The sequence below is a fragment of the Nanorana parkeri genome, unplaced genomic scaffold (genome assembly GCF_000935625.1).
Source record: "Nanorana parkeri isolate BGI_ZX_2015 unplaced genomic scaffold, ASM93562v1 scaffold105, whole genome shotgun sequence".
NCBI lineage: Eukaryota > Metazoa > Chordata > Amphibia > Anura > Dicroglossidae > Nanorana > Nanorana parkeri.
The window spans coordinates 735,235-755,298 of record NW_017306373.1 but is presented as its reverse complement, the minus strand read 5'-3'; the positions used below and the strand labels follow the sequence as shown (position 1 = coordinate 755,298).

The window sequence follows — 20,064 nt, the reverse complement described above, 5'->3', positions numbered from 1 at the left end:
AGATATCTGGGCAGAAATTATTATTCCGCAATTGTTTTACCAAGTTTAGTAAATATATACCAAAATTTTAATTTATTTTGCAACCAAAAAACTCACATAACAAACAAAAAGAAAAGGGCATGAAAAAAACACAGATAAGCAAAAGGTTTTCCTGGCACATGCAACACAGTACATATAAATGCATTTTGACTGTCCCTGCAGTACAAAATGTGCATTACCCTGCAGCTGAACACACAGATGTGAATGGTACCTTAGTACCTTACTGAATAAAGCCACTCATAGAGATGTACATGAGCAGTCCCAAACCTTTGTCAGCTTCCACATTCAAAACACAAGTGGTGTTCAAAAGAAATTTTAATATAGCGTGTTAAAAAAACCGGCAAAAAAATAATCCAAGCTATATTGTGTATAAAATAAAATTGACTAGGTTTACGTTTACAGAAAGTGTCTGCACTGCAGATGATTGGATCAATAGGATCTCAGGCCTGTATAGATAGCAGAAGAGATCCACATGTGGTTCCTGGACTTCTGATGCATTTGACTTGTATGACTGGAAAGGGTTGTGTGAACGCATGGCTTTCCTGTCCTTCTGCAGATATTACAGATGTTACTTATGTAATGACACTTTATTTGTGCAGGGGATGGAGGTAATGATGTGAGCATGATCCAAGCAGCTGACTGTGGGATTGGCATAGAAGGAAAGGTAATATTATTTTGTTTCAATATTCTGTTGACATGCAGACTATCAAGTTTGTTTGTTAGCATCTCCCCTTCAATTTATTTTTTGGGTGGAGTTGAAGTTTGACCTGGTCTGTTATGTGCTCTGGTGCATAGATCAACCCTAACATCTAACAAGGCAATTGTAGGCTAAGCTTGGATTATGCAGAATACATGATAGAGAAAATCAAAGGACATTTGTGTTGCCATCTATCGGATTCTCCCTTGGTGTATATTGGATAGTTACAGTAATTAGGCTGACAAGCCTGCATGGGTCTCATTTATATAACCTGACAGAACCTGAAAGCACGTGTCTGCATACCCTCAGTGAAATATTGCAACCCAGAAGTAAATTGTTAATAAAAAATGTAGCCACTGAAACCAACCCAAATAAAGTTGTAGAATTGTTTGCTGTGGCCAGCAGCTCTTTGGGGCTTGTCAGAGGTGATCGAATCAGTACGTCATGTACAATTGTAACTTGGCTGAAAAGATGAGTTCAGTTACAATTGCTCTGTCCCCCATCAGAGTCCCAGTTTTATCCCACCATGCACAATAGACATTTTAGTTGGATTTAAAGAGAAACTAATGGTTTTGGGTCAGTTTTATTTTAATTGCTTAAAGTTTATATGTTATTAGGATCAGTGACGTGCGGTACCTCTTGCTCGGGTGAAGCATTCCCCAGCCGCGCCCCCTGCCGGCCGAAGCTCTGCCTCCTGCCAGCCAAGCTCTGCCCCCCGCCGGATGAAGCCCCGCCTCCAACCCATCCCCAAGCTAGTGTAAAGGAGGAAGGGAGGAGCCTCCCTGTCCCTCACTTGCTCCTCACCGCTGAGGCTCCGTGACAGGTTACACAGTGGGGAGGATTTCCCTGATGTGTAACCTGTTAGATGCCGATCTGAATGGAGAAAAAGCTGTGAGCTTCAGGCATGAAGCTCACAGCTTTTTCCTCCATAATTCTAGGTGAGGCTCTGCCTCCCCTGACCGCATGTCCCTGGTTAGGATGTTTTATATCATATATAATATAATAGACAGAACACAAAGCTTGTATTGCAGCTCTCTTTGTCTAATAGTAACCTGGGTCTGAGGCATCTGATATAATTCACTGCTGGGAATGCTGATGCAAAAGAATACCTACTAGATAGAAAATCTTGAGGCAGCCTTATAAACCCTGAGTGACTTATAAAGGTTCAAATGTATATTGAGTTGAAAGGTGCTAGTTTAGACTATGGTGAGTTCCAGGGACAGCCTTAAGAAGGAGAAAATAGGGTGCTGATTCAATATTGTGCTAGTAATTAATTGTATTTATTGTTTTATTGCAGGAGGGAAAACAGGCTTCCCTTGCAGCTGACTTTTCCATCACCCAGTTTAAGCACATTGGCAGACTTCTGATGGTACACGGACGGAACAGTTATAAAAGATCAGCAGCACTGGGACAGTTTGTCATGCACAGGGGCCTTATTATTTCCACTATGCAGGTAATATCTGGAGTGCAGTGCAAATCATAGTTACATAAATCTTCAAGGAACCCTTGAAATCATTCTCAGGTCTCCATGAACTCCTGCTAGTAATTACTATATCGATACCTCACGGTAGATTAGCATGACTAGCAAGCCGAGCAGTTTGTGTACTTTGCATATTTGACACTTTGAGCTGCTCTTTAAAACGACATTATTTTCAGTAAGTGTAAATATAATCAAATAATTATTAATGGCTAGAAGAAGAAAAAATGCAGACAATGGAAATTCCCTGGTCAGTGAAGAAGAGACCGGTTACAATGCTGGACAGTGGTGAGGTGCCTCCTTAGAATGGTGGTCAGTGAAATGCTCCTTTAAATTGTAGGTCAGCAAAGTACTCACTTACATTGGGGGTCAGTGGAGAAGGGCCCCCTTAGATTGGTGGCCAGCGGGAGAAGGACCTCATTATACTGGTGGTCATTGAAAGAAGGACTCTTTAAACTGATGGTCATTAGGAAGAATAAGGCTAAAGTACAAAAAAACTTTTTGAATGTCCACACAATAAAATGTGTGGAGATTAACGTCAGTCATGTGAACAGAAAATCCTTGTTTACCTATTTTATCTGCACATGACTGGATAACTGAAGTAAATATTCACACACCTTTCACACATTCTTAGATCCTTCAGTGAATCGTGAGAAGAATGCTCCTTACATTGGTAGTCAATAGAAAGATCCCCCCTTACAGATACAGTAACTAAAAAGATAATTGGTGTCAGTTGAAATTGCTCTTCGCTGCAGGGATCCCCTAGCAACCTCTGGAGGAACCCTAGTTAAGAAAGGCTGATATAGGATGTCCATGTTGGCCCATGACACCAAATGAGTCACTAAGGTTTTAGTGCACCGTCTATACTACTTACAGCAAGCTGTTAACTAATTCCTAAGAGCAGTGGCTTTCTCTTGACTGTCTCAAAATTGTCTCAAAAAACTAGAGTACTAGAGTCATACTTTCATTTATTAGCAATTTTCAAGCTACTGTCACTAGATAGATGCTGCATCGCCTGTTTTCCAATACTGATCTTGCAAAGTAAAAGATAAACCTCTATATACAGAATGAAACAAATCTTGTCATTGTTATGCCACAATTGTGCATTGAATTACCTGACATATTTTGACAGAATAGTATATGAATTACAACATCAAATTAAATCTATCTGAAAATATTGTTTATTTGGAGATCAGTGACCTAGCACTGAAAATGCTAAATGTATTCATTTTTCATCTCTTGCTTCCTTTTAAGGCTGTGTTTTCCTCAGTATTCTATTTCGCATCTGTTCCTTTGTACCAGGGATTCCTAATGGTAGGGTAAGTAAAAACTAGTATTTAGTTGGTGACAACGTGGTAACAAAACTATTTTTGTTTGATTACATCAGGGCCAAGATCAGTTGGTTGCCTTTTAATTATGTCTAAAGGAAAATGTTATAATTAGTTTTTCCCATATTATTCATGCACTAATAGTTAACATGGCGAGGGAGCAAAAAAATAATGTCCTTTTAAAAAAACAACAACAGATATTTTCAGGCAAATGAAAGTAATTGACACTGCAGGGGCTGACTGGCTGCTATTCAACTGTGTATCCACACCAGGTACATGGTGGTTTTCTCATTGACAGTAATGATGAAGCAGCCAAGTAACAGGCATGCGAAGTACTGATGGAAGAGTCGCGAAATAATCATTTGCTGTACATGTTTGCGTTGTAATTGTATCTCATCAAGAATGTTGGAGAAATGCAGTAATTCATAAATTGCAACCTACCCCTGGCGGCTCTCCTTGCTGCCTCCACAGCAGGGCTCTCCTTTCACGCAGTTATACCGTGACATTTGCAGTGTTCTCATGACTCAATTCACCACAACACTCTGTACCAAGATCTTTATAGAGTAGTGGCTACTAGCTGTACTTAAACAAAGAGATCCATGCTATAGTGCAGTTTATTTTAGTGGTTACATCAATTGTGATACGTTGTCACCACAAGAAGCTTACCATATAGAGTACACAATTTTTGCTGGTAGACTGAGACCTTCTTTCTCACCCGAGTCCTAGTGGAAAGAAATTATGTTAGCACTCATATATTAATAGATACATTATTTTAATACAGCTGATCATTTAATCATTTTCCCAAGGTATGCAACAATCTACACAATGTTTCCTGTGTTCTCATTGGTGCTGGATCAAGATGTAAAACCAGAAACTGCCCTACTCTACCCGGAGCTGTATAAAGACCTCACAAAGGTAACCCATGAAGTCCCTAAAACATACAAGAAAAGGAAATTGTTTACTGTTATGTACTTATATTCAACAAGGTTATGCATACACAGGACAGGCTTTGTGAAAACAAAATACTACATACTATTTTATTATTTTAACACTGATTATATTTGTTTTGAGAACATCATATAAATGTGGAATTTGAGCAGAATCAATGGAGCAATTGGTTATACATTTATGTGATTTTTAATAGATAGATGCTGTGCTGCTTCTGACTTTGAAGTAGTTTTTCATAGCTGATTGTTCAGTTTTATGAATTAGGGAACAGTGAACATAATGAGTGGATGGCAACACTATATTGTAATTATGTGGTATGTGCTCTTTGTAAAGTCATGCTTATATATTATATATTTTAAAACAAAATCGCGTAGCTAAATGTGTTGTCCACTATTCCACTATTTGCAGTTTTCCACTACGGTAGTTGTAATCTGGTTGCTATTCACATCTCCAGTTTTCTCATGATTCCTCATCATTTCATCATCATGTGTCCGGTGGATTGGTGTCTGCTCGGACAGTTACTTAGAGAATACAGTTCTTATTGTTCATCCACAATGAAGAAAAATATATGACATGCTTAAAGGCAATATAGAATGTTTTATATATTTATTATGTTCAGGAATAATAAAAAAAACTAATACTAGTACTAATACTAGTCAGCAGGTGTTGTTCTAAACTTCTTTTTACATGTGCTTTGCTGCATATTGTTTGCAGACCTAGAATGACCTGCAATACCAATGTCATGGGTGCACCTTGTATTCATTTTTTGAAAAAGCTTTTTGTTTAGAAAAGATTTATATATATTAAAACCATCTTTGTTCTCCTTTTATGCTTTCTTGGGTATCAGATAATATTTTTCTATTCAAGGTTTATTCATTGATTTATTTCAATAATATTATGAGAGAGAAAAGTAAACTTTGTATGTACTCCGATTGTGACCAGTCATTACTATTAGCGCAATCCTGTTTCTTTAACGTTCCCTTTTTTTCTTCACAGGGAAGATCCTTGTCGTTTAAAACCTTCCTCATCTGGGTTTTAATCAGCATATACCAAGGTAAGAGAGACTCATTTAGGCAGACGAAAGGATTTTTGTCTGCCATTATTGTTTCCCTTCCAGGTTTGCTTCCGCCAGCTTAAAATTTTATCAACAGTCATATATTGCTTTGTTTTTATCAGGTAAATCGATAGTCCGGCAGTGCGCCCTGCCAATGTGCAGTGCATGATGGGTGATTGGTATTTGTATTGATGCACGTCACTTAAAATCAGTGCTGTTTTTAATTAAAGCTTTATCCTGTAAAATTATTAACTTTTTCTTCTCATATTGCACATGGTTCAGTCTGTGCTAAAATTAGGGCCAGGTTTGCAAAGCATGTTTTCATGACTTTGCAGAATGTCTTTTTTTGCTGCATAGAGCAGTTTTTTTATTTGGATTGGCAACATCTACTATACAGTTATGGTTTAAATAGGAACTCCAAGCAATAGAAAATCACCCTATAGTCTGGCTATGCATTCATTAAAAATAAATCGAATGTACTTTTAAATACTACATATATACTGTAAGTACCCGAAATATATTTTATTATATGATCTCTTGCATGGCAAAAACCAGTCAGAATATATTGTGTGGCACATGCTGTCAATCTTTTCAACCTGTGCAGGTTGGAAAGAGAAATGTTTAGGTAACTATAGGAGATATATACAATTCAAGAGAAGAATGTTAGGAGGGCCCTGTGATTGGGCGGACACATGAAAGAATTCATCTTTGACTGAATGCTCATTGGTATTCCAAGCAGAAGGTTGCAATAATTATTATCATTATACAGGATTTATATAGCTCCAACAGTTTGCGCAGCGCTTTACAATATAAGGAAGACATTACAATCACAATACAATTCAAGACAAGATGGTAAGGAGTAGTAAAACAACTTACTTACTGTTTGTAGCTGTTTGTCTGGATTTCAAATTAAATCTGAACTCCAAGCAAACATAAAAGACACAAATTAATTCAGCTTTGTATTCATAAATAATCACTGCATTAATTTTTAACTGCAAACAGTCTTAGTAACTGGATTTGACGTGGTATCAGCCTCTTGCAATCTATAGTATGGCAGAGCTCATACTGGAAGTGGGAGAAGCAGGACAAGAAGCCAGTCAGTTGTGGTGTAGTGCTTATAGACTAACAAGGAGCATGCTGATAGAAGGAGAAAACAGAGGGACAGAGAGATGAGCTTATCAGCCTGCGGTTTTTCTTCAGTGTCCAGTCATAGGCTGGTGATGTCCAAGTTGTATTACTTAACTGCAATAGAGAAAAATCAGGTCTCAGGACTGGGTGTGGACAAAAACTGAAATCCTTTGCCAGTTAAAACGGCTTGCATGTATGTGTTTAGCTGTTTACCTAGATTCCTCATAATACTTTTACTATGTATTGTAAACTGAAAGCATTTAGTATATCTCAAAGTTCTTTTAATATCTGTTTCTAGATCTATTTAATAATTTATCTTACAAATATATTTATCACTGAATGAAACAATAAGGACAAAAGACTGTGAATTTTGTCTTTGTGTTTTGTTTGCTTCGTATTCATGCTAACTGCAGACATTAAATCTAGTTTGGATTCTACACAGACCGGTTGATGATACCTGTGTATATTCGGATGAGTCACAAAAACTATGATTTACCTGGATAGTATCATATTCATCCAATCTGTTCATCTCTATTTCATTATCTATGTGAATTTTGTCTGTGTTTTTAATTGTTACTGCATGTTATGTTATGTTGAAATATCACACTCTTCAAAAACAATATGTTAAAGTGACATGAAACTCTGGAGTTAAATCTTAAAAATGCATTTAAGTACCCTAACTATTAACAAAAATGTATCTTATTTGTGTATCACTCGACTGTAGATCCTCAAATCATCTCTGAATTGGTGCTGACACTGTCGTTCCTTCTGGAGGGTGGCTACTTTTGTTCCCCATGTTCCCAGTGTGTGTTGTAAAGTAGCCAAAGCTCCAAGCTCACTCCTGTGACGGACTACAATCTCATGTTTATTTTACTCATTTGTATTGAGATTGTAGTCTATCACAGGAGCGAGATTGGAGTGGTGGCTACTTTAAAACACATACAGGGACCATGGGGAACAAAAGTAGTCACCCTCCAGAAGGAAGGACAGTGTCAGCATGAATTCAGAGATGATTTGAGGATCTACAGCTGCTTGATATACAAATGATGTAGTTTTGTTAAAGGAGAACTATGGGGTTAAGGCTTTTCCCCATAGTTCTCCTTAGGGTAACGGGAGGACACAAACTAGCGTCCTCCTGTCACCCTATGCTCAGTATACCGTGAGCTGCAGCTCGCGGTATACTGAGACGCCACAGTATACTGCGAGCTACTGCTCGTGGTATACTGAGATGCCGCAGCTGAAGCGGATCCCGACAATTATGTCTGGATCCGCCCAGCTGCGTGAGTGACAGCTGGCTCTGCCTATCTAGAGGCAGAGCCAGCTGTACCCTCCCCCGTCCGTTCCGCCAGTCAGCGATGGGGGATCGGGGCGGGAAGGGGGGAATCCAGCTCCTCCCCTTCACGGCAGAGAGCTGTGACAGGAACGAGAGGTGAGCGAACGCCGGTATGTGTTCGCTCACTTCCCGATCTACTGAGCCGACCTCTGACAGTCTCATTGTCACAGGTCGGCTAGAACTATGAGGTGAGTGAAAAGCACTCGCCTCATGGTTCTCCTTTAATAGTTAAGGTGCTTGAATGCATTTTAAAGATTTAACTCCTGCGTTTAGTGTCACTAGCGAAGTGCAGTGCTTTTCCTAAAACCTCCTATACAGTAATGTGGCTAATTAGAGCAACAGTGCAAGAACAAATGCAACATATATTGTTATAGTATCTGGAGTAAACAAAAAAATAAACTTCATATGTGAACGATAATTAATATGAAACGTCAATTGTTTGACCCTACTCTGTGTTTCAAGCTGCTGATTCTCAGTCTTTTTATTTGTATCATAAATGGCATACCCAAAAGTAAAGCTTAGTTTAACTTCTGTTGTGTCATTCCACATCCATTCCTTGAACTGTGACAACAGTGCAAATGTTCTTCATTGTGACCCTATCCACTTTGAAATTCCACACCAATTCATATACTGCACACCTTTCCCCACAGACCACAACTAATGTATTACCACCAGCAGGGGCTGCCCCCAGGGCTGTGCAATGTTGTTTTTTTTTGCCTATATATAACAATTTATGTTGTATTTGTTTTGCACTGTTGCACCAATTATCCACGGTATAGGAGATTTTAGGGATAGCACTGCACTTTCTTAAACATGTTGTTTTTGAAGAGTGCGATATTCATATTTAGTGCTGGCGGCTTAGTTAGAAGGACACAGATCCCAGCGCAAAAAGTATTTGTTTACTGATATTATGTCAAGATATGACTAAAAGCCACTGACAATAATAGTACAAGCATTGCACTTGGTAGGGCTTTGCACTTACACTTTGTGCCCATATGCAAATATAGATGCTGATAACTGTATTCTAAAACAATAACTAAAATATTCCTGAGGGATCTTAAGAGCTCTTCCAGGCATTTTTTGAATGTTAAGCAATAACTATTGTGCATGTCACCCAATGGCTTACAAGTGTAATTATTAATGTTTTTTCTGTAGGTGGCATATTGATGTATGGAGCGCTGCTACTGTTTGAGTCGGAATTTGTACATGTGGTAGCCATCTCCTTCACTGCCTTGATACTGACAGAATTGCTCATGGTCGCATTAACAATAAGGACATGGCACTGGTTAATGGTTGTTGCTGAATTTTTCAGCCTGGGCTGCTATATGGCTTCACTCGCGTTCCTCAATGAGTACTTCGGCAAGTATTCTCCTATATTATGTTATTAATGAAGAGTTTTTTGTGATTCGTAGAATTAAATCAAATCTTTAAAAAAAATCCTCTGACTTACAGTAGATTCCAAAATATTTGGTTAGCTGGTCTACTCATTTAAAGATATAAATTTATATAAGTGGAACGTTAGAATATCAAATGTATCCTTGGTCGTAGAATGACTGAAGGCTCCCAGCTCACCCCTTCTTTTTCTTTTTATATTTCAGCTTTGTTACTAACCTACATTTAATACTTGTACGTTTTGTAAATGAGCTGTGCATGTACACTCTCTATTTTCATCACTGTTTTAAGCCATAATCTTAATTCTTGGTTGTGGTTGGGTAAAAAACAAGTCATTGCTGTGAAGCAGTGGGCTTCAACTGCCAAAACATGTCTAGCTGACATTTTTATAATGTGGGCTAAAAATAAAAGAAAGGACTTGCATATGCACAAATGCCTGTATATTTAGATTACATGTAAATGGCGGAACACAAAACTACAAACACATAAAGAGAGTTAAATACAATTATTTTAGAGAGACCTTGTCATGATGAGAAAAAAAACAAAACAAAGCCACCCTGTAAAAAAACTTGTTTTATACTCACCTCTTAGCAGGTGGTTTGTTAAATCTTCACTCTTTTAAACCCTTAGTGACTGAGGCCTTTTGTTTTTCGTTTTTGCACCCATGATATAATCCACATTTTAGGCCTGAAAATTACTTCAACTCCCCACACATTATATATTTTCTGCAGGCTGAGATCCTGTAGAATAAAATGTTGGCATTTATGTTGCACGATATTAGCGCAACGTATTATCAAACCCCCAAATGTAGCAAAATGCCCCAAAACACAATAAAATACCCATTTGTTTTATACAATATAAAAGGTGATGTTACAATGAGTAAATAGATACCCAACATGCCCAGGTTAAAAATTGTGTGCATCCATGAAACTGCGACAAAATTCAGTACCCCAAAAAGTCCATAGATGACGCTTTAAACGCCCCCACAGGTCATCAGTTTAGAGATACGCATAAATATTGGCCTTAGAATTATTTTCTCACTCTGGCGAGCATGGCGATACTCAACATGTATAGCGCGATTGTCGTTTTCATATGTAGGCGCACCCGACCCGTGTTTACGTGGGACTTTAAAAAAATATGTTTTATTATTTTTACTTTTATTTCATTTAACTAGTTGCCGTCCGCCTGTAGAAAAAAAAACGGACGAACGCCTGTCTCGGTTGTATGGTGTGATTTTACTTATCCAAAGACATTAGGGAGCTGGGCACCAGGATACACGACATTGAATACAAGGTGGACGACATTGTCACAGTAATCGACTCTCATGAAGAAGATCTACACAATGTAAAATCTGACCTTTCCACCGCCCTGTTTGAGCCCCATTCTGACCCACACCTTCTTCCTATGGGACTCCACTAGATATTCCAGTAACTTACAGTCCCCGCACCTCCCGCTACTCACTATATTAGGTAACCCTCTGTTCCCCCCGGGACTAGACTCCCCACGGGCATTCACATGGTGGGCTTCCACAGGACTGACATACCTCTATGATCTGCTAGACGGCGGATCGGTCCGCCGTTGGGAATATTTCAGGGACAGGAAGGGAGCACCGCTCGCCGAACATTTCAGATACCTTCAAATTCGACATTGGGCCAAATCAGCACTCACACCAACTCCACCTCGGGCAGGCCTAACAGTATTTGAGCATACCTGTAAACGCGACCCACTCAGTCCTAAACTGGTCTCGCTGATCTACTCCCCTACGTGGGGAAATGGGAGAGGGACCTCTGAACATCACAACCACCAGAGAAATGGCAGCAAATTTGGTCCTCAATGGCCACCTGCTCAATCAACATCTCCTCAGCGGAAACGGCCTTCAAATCCCTCACACGATGGTACTTGGTACCGTCCAGATTAGCCCGTCTCCATCCTTCGCATTCATCTTCTTGCTTTAGGGGATGCTCATCAGTAGGTGATGTCCTCCATACGTGGTGGACCTGCCCCATGCTTGCCAGGTTTTGGTCAAGAGTCTTCCGTATGCTAGAAAAACTGTTCTCAATACAGCTCCGCAAGGACCCTTGGCTGGCCTTACTGCACTTTAAGTCTCCGCTCCTCACAAAAAACCAACACCGCCTAGCCACACACGTCCTGCTGGCGGCTAAACAAACCATTGCCTCGGCGTGGAAAAAGCAATTTGTACCCTTTGGGGAAGTCACGCGGCGTGGTAAACGCGGTGGGGATAATGTCGGGGGGGGTAACTGTTAACTTGCCCGGAAAAGCGATCGGGCGACAGCTGAGACGGCTGATTGCTTCTATTGTAAAGCCGAAAGTCGGCTTTACAATTGTAAATACTGTAGAGTCCCGGCGGGAGTCTGTTTAAACGGGTCCGGTGCTAGTGACGTACTATGGATGTCACTGGTCACTAAGGGGTTAAAGAGCTCTGGGCGCCGCTGCTGTCCGACACTTCTGGATGTGTCAGGTAGTGTGTCCCAAACTGGCTGCTGTGGTTAAATAGTTGAATGGTCAAAAGCAGCATACATATTTATTGTTAAAAGTTAAATGTAACTAGAATGGGTTCTAAAGAATCTCAGTGGTGCAGTAATGGGCAAATATGTGGGCCACCCTTTGACTTGTCATCCTATGAAGAAGCAAGTTAAGATTAGATAGTTGTATGCACTGTGACTCTTTTGGTTTCTTCCACTTACAAATCAGAGATTTAGATGCATAGAAAAACAGTAGGCATAAAATATTTTAGAATGTATAACATAGGTTCCTGGGTTTTTGTTAAGTTAAAAAAAAAAGAATGAAACAAAAGCGATCAGAAGAAATCTAGGTATCTAAACGGTCAGATTTGTCAAGGCTCACATATTGAGACTTAAATACACATACATACAAACACACACAGCTCATGGCATTAAGGATTTGACCCCCTCCGCGGACTCACCCAAGAATGCTGCAGAGAGCATGGCATCGCGCCACTCATAATAACATAATGGGGCTCTCTACAGCATTTAGGATTAACCCAAGTAGAGGGCGAAGAAGACTTGTGACATTATCTGACCTAGCCGAAGATACCTGTAAAACAAGGTAAGTATACATATTTGTTTTTTTATGTGTGCAGATGTTTCTGAGAATAACTGCCTAAGAAATTGTAAATATCCTTTTTTGGCAGTAACAATTGAGCCAACGCAAATTGGAAAGTCATAATATCGGAAAAGGTTGGGGCAAAATTTTCAAAGAAATGTTTTTTTTATTTTCTTGAATACCCAGGAGACCACTTGTATACTCACATTTTTTTGATAGCGTGTTATGAACTACAAAAGTTGTGATTGCTTTCCAGACTATTTGGATCTTATGACAGCTCTATTATATGTGATGGAGTATCATGTACATGTACAACATTTATCAGCAGGTACTCTGTTCTTCTTGCATCCCCATTAGAGTTCTTCCTGGAGCTTTTCAGTCTTCTATGGCTTTATTTTCATGATCCTCATGTTGTTTTTAAAGTAATGCCAGACAGTATCTTATAAAGTAAAATGGAAAGCATGTTGTTTAGGGGTAAGGATTGCTCCAGATGAAAAAATAAATTGCCTGGACTTCCACTATATTTTTCAAAAAGAGTACTCTAGAAGTACTGTACATATAGATGAGCAAATAATAGTTTTGCATTCGGGTCCAGAAATCCTGTCCCTGTAGTCATAGTTAAGTCATAGTTTAGCAAACAAAAGTTTGAGTAGAATTGAATATATGTGATACTGTGGAATGCCAGATAGCATATGTAAGGCTAGATATGACACCGACTACAGGAAAATGTGTAATATTTGGAGAATGATCTAGAGAGCAGCAGTATCCTCCAGGGAGATATCTCTATCTATGCTGCTAATTTCAATCCTACGTCTGTGTTAATTGCTTGCTTTTTAACTATTTTAGTTTCTTCTTGCTTCTTATACTTTATCTCTTACTTCAGGTCTTGGTAGAGTGTCATTGGGAGCTTTCTTAGGTAGGTGCTATGAAAATGTTCATCAGCTCTTCTGCTACCTAGATGGCAATATTAAGTATATTCTATGTTTATAGAGTTCTATTGAAGTTATATGGCTCTTCTGTATTACATATTTCACCCACACATAGTGAATTGCCAGGGTTAAATACTGTATCCGATAATTGTGTTATAGAATGTGTTATACTTCAAAAGGAACCTGTGCTGTGGGAAATAGGCAGGTGGTCATTGTTTATAGCTACTTGGTTGTCTTGGTTATAGTCATTAATCCCAAAAAAATACGGATCAGGAGTTCTGACTTCACTTGATAGTTTAAGAAACAAAGTATTTCATAAAGCACTACACGAATTCCAATCCCTGTTAAGCTGATGAGGATAGCAACGATAACCCTTAGAGATACAAGTAGTAAAGTGAAAGCACAAGGAGCGAGGCAGAGAGATGTCCTGTTGTCTATGTTGTTGAATTTAAAGCAAACCCATAATTTATCAATGCAAATGAAAACCAGAGAAGTTACAATTCTGTTATCAGAAGTCACTGACCCAAAAATTATCAGAATTACATCAGCATGGCAAGAGCAAGGAGCTGCAAGGGAGCAAAAGTAAGGTTAGTACAAGAGAATTGGTGGGCCAGAACCAAAGCTAGGGGACGTTAATTTTCCAGTCACATGACTGGCTGCTAAGCCTGAGCACTGTCATGGGGGAGCAGGTTACATGCTCCCCCATACCTGGAAGTGTGGGGTATTCTCGTTGGTTAGGAAGGAACAAGAAGCTTTAAGGGAGTGATGGTAAGGTGTGTGTATAAAGAGGCTGTGGGGCCTTTGTAGAGACACCTTCACTTTGCCCTGCATGGTCAAGGGGATAGTGTCTCTTTAATGAATTCACAGTGGAGCAACATTCTTGTGCAAAAAGTAGCTAAGTGTTAGTGGATCTTCATTCATGTGCAGTTATCATTCTTATTGTTAAGTGCCCTCCTATATTTTACTTACAATATCAAAACATTTTAACAATACCCAGAAGCCAGATAGCCAGTGTAGCCAAAATCTGGGGTCTAACTTCATGTGGAATAGAATTTTGAATAGAAAATGTTCTTGGGCTCCTTCAAATTGCCCCCTGTTTCCTGCTGCTGCTTACCTACCTCTCTGTGTTTCCTAATAATACATTCCATTCTTTCAGGGCCTTAGACAATCCTCTCAAACCTGCACGTCATCATATCTTACCTTATGTACTAATACAAGTTCTGCTCCTCTAAAGTTCTGGTCATCTATTAGGGGGATTTGCCACAGAAGAACACATATTTGTTATATATGAGTTAATTGATGCATCTCCTTGGTACATGTTCGTGTTTGATGATGTCAGTAGCAAAGACAAGCGCTATTTCAGAAGAATTAATCAGTAAAAGGCCAATGTTACTGAACACAGTCATACGATATTTGGTAGGCTTAATTTAATGCGTTCTGTGTATACCTTTCCTAAAGATGTTACCTGACTTTCCTAAAGATGTTAGCACACTCCTAGTTTTGTATGTTGTTATGTTTCTAAGCATAGAAGTCATTAGAGTCACCTTTTTCTGTGGGGTGGACTGGTCAGATGAATCTGCATGAAAGTTTTTTCCTTCCTTCCTATCATGCAAAAGTAAATAAAAACAAACAACTAATAATACATAAGTAAGTATGTGTTCCCAAGGAGATGCAGTTCCACTCACCTTTCTGCTGCAATATGTTTATGACAGTGTTGCATGTACGTCATTGTCAGAGAAGTGTTATAGGTGTCACCGTTCTTTTTCATGCTCACAGATTTTATGAGCTTGAAAAATAACAGTGATCCGTAAAATATTGGTCTGGCAATGCCGTGAAAGTGAGCAGTGCTGCATCTACTTGGGAACACACACACATACACACTCTGCAATTTCAACCCAAGCAGTTTCTTTATCCTACATTGACTTACCTGTAACTTTTAGAATTGCTGAAATGATTTCTGTTTTCTTTAACAGATGTGGCTTTCATTGCCACCTTGGCCTTCCTGTGGAAAGTATCAGCGATTACTGTTGTAAGTTGTCTTCCCCTCTACATTCTGAAGTACTTGAAGCGCAAATTCTCTCCTCCAAGTTACTCTAAGCTTTCGTCATAGTCTCTAACCTGTGAGTACTAAAGCGTGCCACTACAGCCGTGACATGCCACATGCTGCCTCGCTGTGTTCTAGTGACTTCAGCCTTATGAATGAGTGACAGGAGGGGCCACAGAGAAGCAAGAGCACAAATGGCAGGCGTTTTCTTTCTGCAAGACAGAATGAGTAGATGTTATCACTGATATAAGTCAGTCAAGAAGATTCCTTTGGTTCTGATGTCTCATTTATTAGGTATGACAACTTGACATTGCCATATTTTTTCTCTTTTTTCCATTCCTTGAAGTTGCCATAAAACACCTCCACCCAAATTGATGTACATGTTTTATTCCCTTGTATGCTGCTATATTTCTGTGTATAAACTTTGAGAAAACTGCACTAGACATACATAAAAGAATGAAATTGTTCTAAAAGGGAATGTAATTGTTATATTACACCCTGTCCGAAATGAAGACAAGCTTTAAACCTGCTGGAAGGTTAATGGGCTCCTAATCTGGGTGCATATAAGATAGGGGCCTTAGATTGTAAGCTCCTTGAGGGCAGGGACTGATGTGAATGAGTAGTATGTAAAGCACTGTGTACATTGAAAATAAAATAGAAAATAAATAATGTGCGCAGTACCCACCTACACTCTCTATGAACCTGTCTATGTGGGTTCATGATTTGTTTATTAGAATGCAGCCTAGTGAATTGGGAACTGGTGACATCATCAGCAATTTCTACCATATTCCAGATATATATATATATATATCATAATGTCATGACTCAGCCTTGTCACTGGTTCAGTTTGATTGGCAAAGCCTCATCTTCATTCATTATTGTTTCTACCCTCCAAGTGGTCTGTGTATATGAGATAAATGCACTGTAATGGTTTGTTCAGATAACTGTTTGATATGTTCCTTTCACATCACAGGAGACTTGTCATTAGTACATCATTCTAAGGAGAGCTTTGCATGTATGCTTATGCAGTAACGCACATATGTGTGCATGTTTTTACATGCTTTATTGTACACATGTAACACATGTAATTGGAAGTCCCCCTTACCTTGTAGTCAAAGTGCATGATAACACACACAGTCGTGCCCCCCAATTGATTTTTGTGGGCTTTCCTAACGTGTTACTACAGAATATTTATGCAGTGACACTTTTTCCTCACAGTGATCTGAACATCCTATATAGACATCAGTTCAAGCCTATCTAAACCCAAAACCAGAAATGTTATACATTGCAGTTGATCAGTCCTTAGATATGGTGGCCACATTAGGTTTCTTTTTTCAGGCCATTTATTCTTTTTATTCACCTGGGGATCCAGCCAGTAACACATTTCCTTGCCTAGCGTGACAACGCTCACTCATTTCACTGTATCTATGGAGGAGCAGCATTGTGTCCCTAGGGTACTTTCCTGATGTGGACTACTAACACCTCCTCCCCCTCTCCTTATCTCCATTACATAGGGGAGAGGGGTGGTTGAGGTTAACAAAACATATCTGGAAAGGCTAATAAGATTGTTTTGAGATATCAGTTCATTGCACACACAGGAAGTTACAAGAATGCTGGAATTCTTCCAAGATCACCAGAACTTTTCCTGTACTTGCAGAAAATGTCCTTACCTGAAAAAGGAAACTCATGTAACCACCATATCTAAAAAGGGAAGCGGCAATATATTCCATTTATGTTTTTAGGATTAGATCTCCTCCAACGTTTTGCTTGTCTCTCCTTGTATCTGTGGTAGAAAAACATTTGTTATAGCGCAGGCAAACTCAAAGAAAACATGACAAGGCCTTGAGGTCTCTGATTTGAGTGCCTGCTTGCCTGCGCTGTGACACCGGTGACCAAAGGAATCCGATACAGTCTAATCTGCATGTTGTATTTGGGAACCACAAGGCCTATAAGCCGTTGATGAATAGCACATTCCGGCACAAAGCATCGTTATTAGTGCACTGTGTATGTGTTTGCTTTGTCCTGATTGCCACATTGGTGAAATACAACTAAACACTCTTCTGAAAAGCCTTAAAAACTGGTTTTACTAAGGTCTCCTGCCCAATACAAAAAATGTTGTCCTGAGATGTTTATAAAAGTGGACCTGACATTTCACAACAAGCCACTTAGAGCAATCTACTGTACTGATTTTAAGCATTATAATGAACCTAAGTATTCCCTTCATTTCATAAAAAATACAATAAAGTGTAAATATGGCATTATTCTGGAGATAACACATCAACAGGTACTGTCTCCCCTACAAGCGGAATGTAATCTGTCTGCATGTTACATATTTATATATCTGTAATCACTAAAAAAGGAGAAGTCTGTAGTCCGAATCGGCCGATTGCTCTTCCCACACAATGGCTTTACTTACACTTAGGAAATGTCCATCCAATGTGCCCAACACATCTAAACAAAAAGGTATTCTATATCAAATATACAGCTAATAGCATTCATAAGGATGTATGGAAAAGTTACCTTATCTACACAGCAGCACGTGGATAGATGAGAGTGCCATCAATAAAAGTACACTTACCTATACTGACTGGTCCTTCTGACCTAAACTACCCAACCTTCCACCCAGGCGCCTACTTACCTCAGAAGGACAGCCACGGCCTGCTCTGATTTTTACATCCTTGGATTGAAATCTTTCTTACTGGTGGCAGCCAACCATCATAGACTTGTATAGGACCATCTTCCATCCATCTGCTCTGGAGAGAAGGTCCTATATGAGTGTGTGAGGCCTCATTGGGAATGTGCAGCCAGAGGGGGAGAGGATGTAAACTTTGAAACAGCCTCATTGCTGTCCTTCTGAGGTAAGTAAGCAGCTATGGATGCTTTACAATCATTGTGTAGCTTTTTTTAAAGAATCCTGTACTGCAAGAAACGTGGAGGATGCTATCGCTGCTCACTGTCTCTGGACACAGGATAGATGCATCTAGTGACAGTGATCTATATAAAACTGTATTACATGCGGACTGCCACTTACAGATGCGGCCGCTGTCACCCAGTCATTAACTTGAACAGATGACAGCGGCCGCATCTAAATGGGATTCCTGGCATAGGAAATCCTAGGTTCCTGTCACAAATTGCCTTGTGTGAATGAAGCCTTAGAGTAATTGTTTCAGAATAAGCATGCAGATCCATTTGATTTTACTGTCACCTCATTTGCTTCATACATTGTCTCAGCTCAGTGGCTCAGGCAGCCAGGCAACTAGCATTTTTAGGAGGCCAGGAATGGCAGCCTACATATATTTCTCAGCACTGGCTTCATGCATATATGGTAAGTAAATATAGCTCCCCTCTTGTGTATATATAGAAACTATTCATGAGCACACAGACAGGATTATTTAGGGCAAACCTCTTTCACTTATATATCTAAACACAACAGTAACAATGACTCCAGTTTCCCCTTTAAAGTTATTAAAACGCTTTATATAAAGAAACCTATAATTTGTTCAGTGGCTTTCTACTATTTAATGACAGGTCCACTTTATGCCTCAGGAAACCTAGTTGGAACAGTTTAGAGAATGCACCATATTCTCCCCCCAGAGCCGGTAATATTTCATTTACATTGTAACTTGCCAGGTGATATTTGTACATACATGTAAATGACTGTATAGCTCACAAAGATGTCCCCACTCGGGGTCTGTGATTATAGTCAGCACAGTGCGACATGGAGGCGTCCATTCCTCAACAAGATCATACACTGGATTTCTGTCACTGGTTACTTGCCTTGTAATTTGCTTACTTTGGTTACTCAGGTAAATAAAGATGCGACGCTCTAATATTTATTATTGTTATGTTTGAACAATCCTTTATCTTCCATTGTAACTGCTCTTCTTACAAATCCATTTCTACCTTTTGTTTTGTATAAACTTTATTAGACTTTTTATTCTTTGTAGCAGGTTAGTTTAACACACATTGGAGTACGGTCGTACTTGTATACATAGGAACGTTTGGTTCCTTTCTCACTGTGGTAAATAAAATATTAGACTTGACATTGTCAGGCAAACCTTGCAGACTTCATTTAGCCAAGTTTATATAGAAGAGATACGAGAGATACGAGATCCCTAAATGGCACTAAAGATACTAGTAATGCTGTAAACTTTGCTATTTTAACTACATGACTCGTGATATCCCTATGATTAACCTCAAATAGGTTCAATGTAAATGTGCCGATGAAAACATCTATGATTTTAAAGCCTGGGGCAGCATATTTATCTTTGATTTGTTCCTTATGCTCTTCATTTAAAATACTGTATATCTTTGTTATAAAAGCAATAAAGTCTAATTTCTACCAGATTGATCTCCTTGTGTTCTATAAAACATGAATGGCTCTGGAAAATGAATACAGAAATACGCGTGCTGTGTTATAGGATAGAAAACAAACCTTAGTACACCGTTTTATCCACTTGGTGGTGCTGCTGTCTTTTGTTTTAGACATTTAAGAGCATGTGTTGGGCAAGATTAATATGACTGATTTCGGTGGCTTATTTATGTACCCGCAGGAATAAATGAACACATTTTATTGGGGGAAAACAGTTTACTTCAACCTCAGATCCATGA

The 20,064-nt window shown here is 39.2% G+C and overlaps 1 protein-coding gene across 1 annotated transcript in view; it reads left to right on the top strand.

Annotated features, from left to right (window-relative positions):
• Positions 1 to 15,955, top strand: part of ATP9B (ATPase phospholipid transporting 9B (putative)) — a 245,998-nt gene extending 230,043 nt beyond the window's left edge. The window contains exons 23-30 of the mRNA XM_018553011.1: positions 639 to 703; positions 2,034 to 2,189; positions 3,468 to 3,532; positions 4,348 to 4,456; positions 5,486 to 5,543; positions 9,160 to 9,363; positions 13,364 to 13,396; positions 15,383 to 15,955. Coding sequence (XP_018408513.1) covers positions 639 to 703; positions 2,034 to 2,189; positions 3,468 to 3,532; positions 4,348 to 4,456; positions 5,486 to 5,543; positions 9,160 to 9,363; positions 13,364 to 13,396; positions 15,383 to 15,519 — 827 coding nt within the window. The 3' untranslated portion in view covers positions 15,520 to 15,955. The remainder of the gene's footprint in view (positions 1 to 638; positions 704 to 2,033; positions 2,190 to 3,467; positions 3,533 to 4,347; positions 4,457 to 5,485; positions 5,544 to 9,159; positions 9,364 to 13,363; positions 13,397 to 15,382) is intronic.
• The last annotated feature ends 4,109 nt before the right edge of the window (positions 15,956 to 20,064 follow it).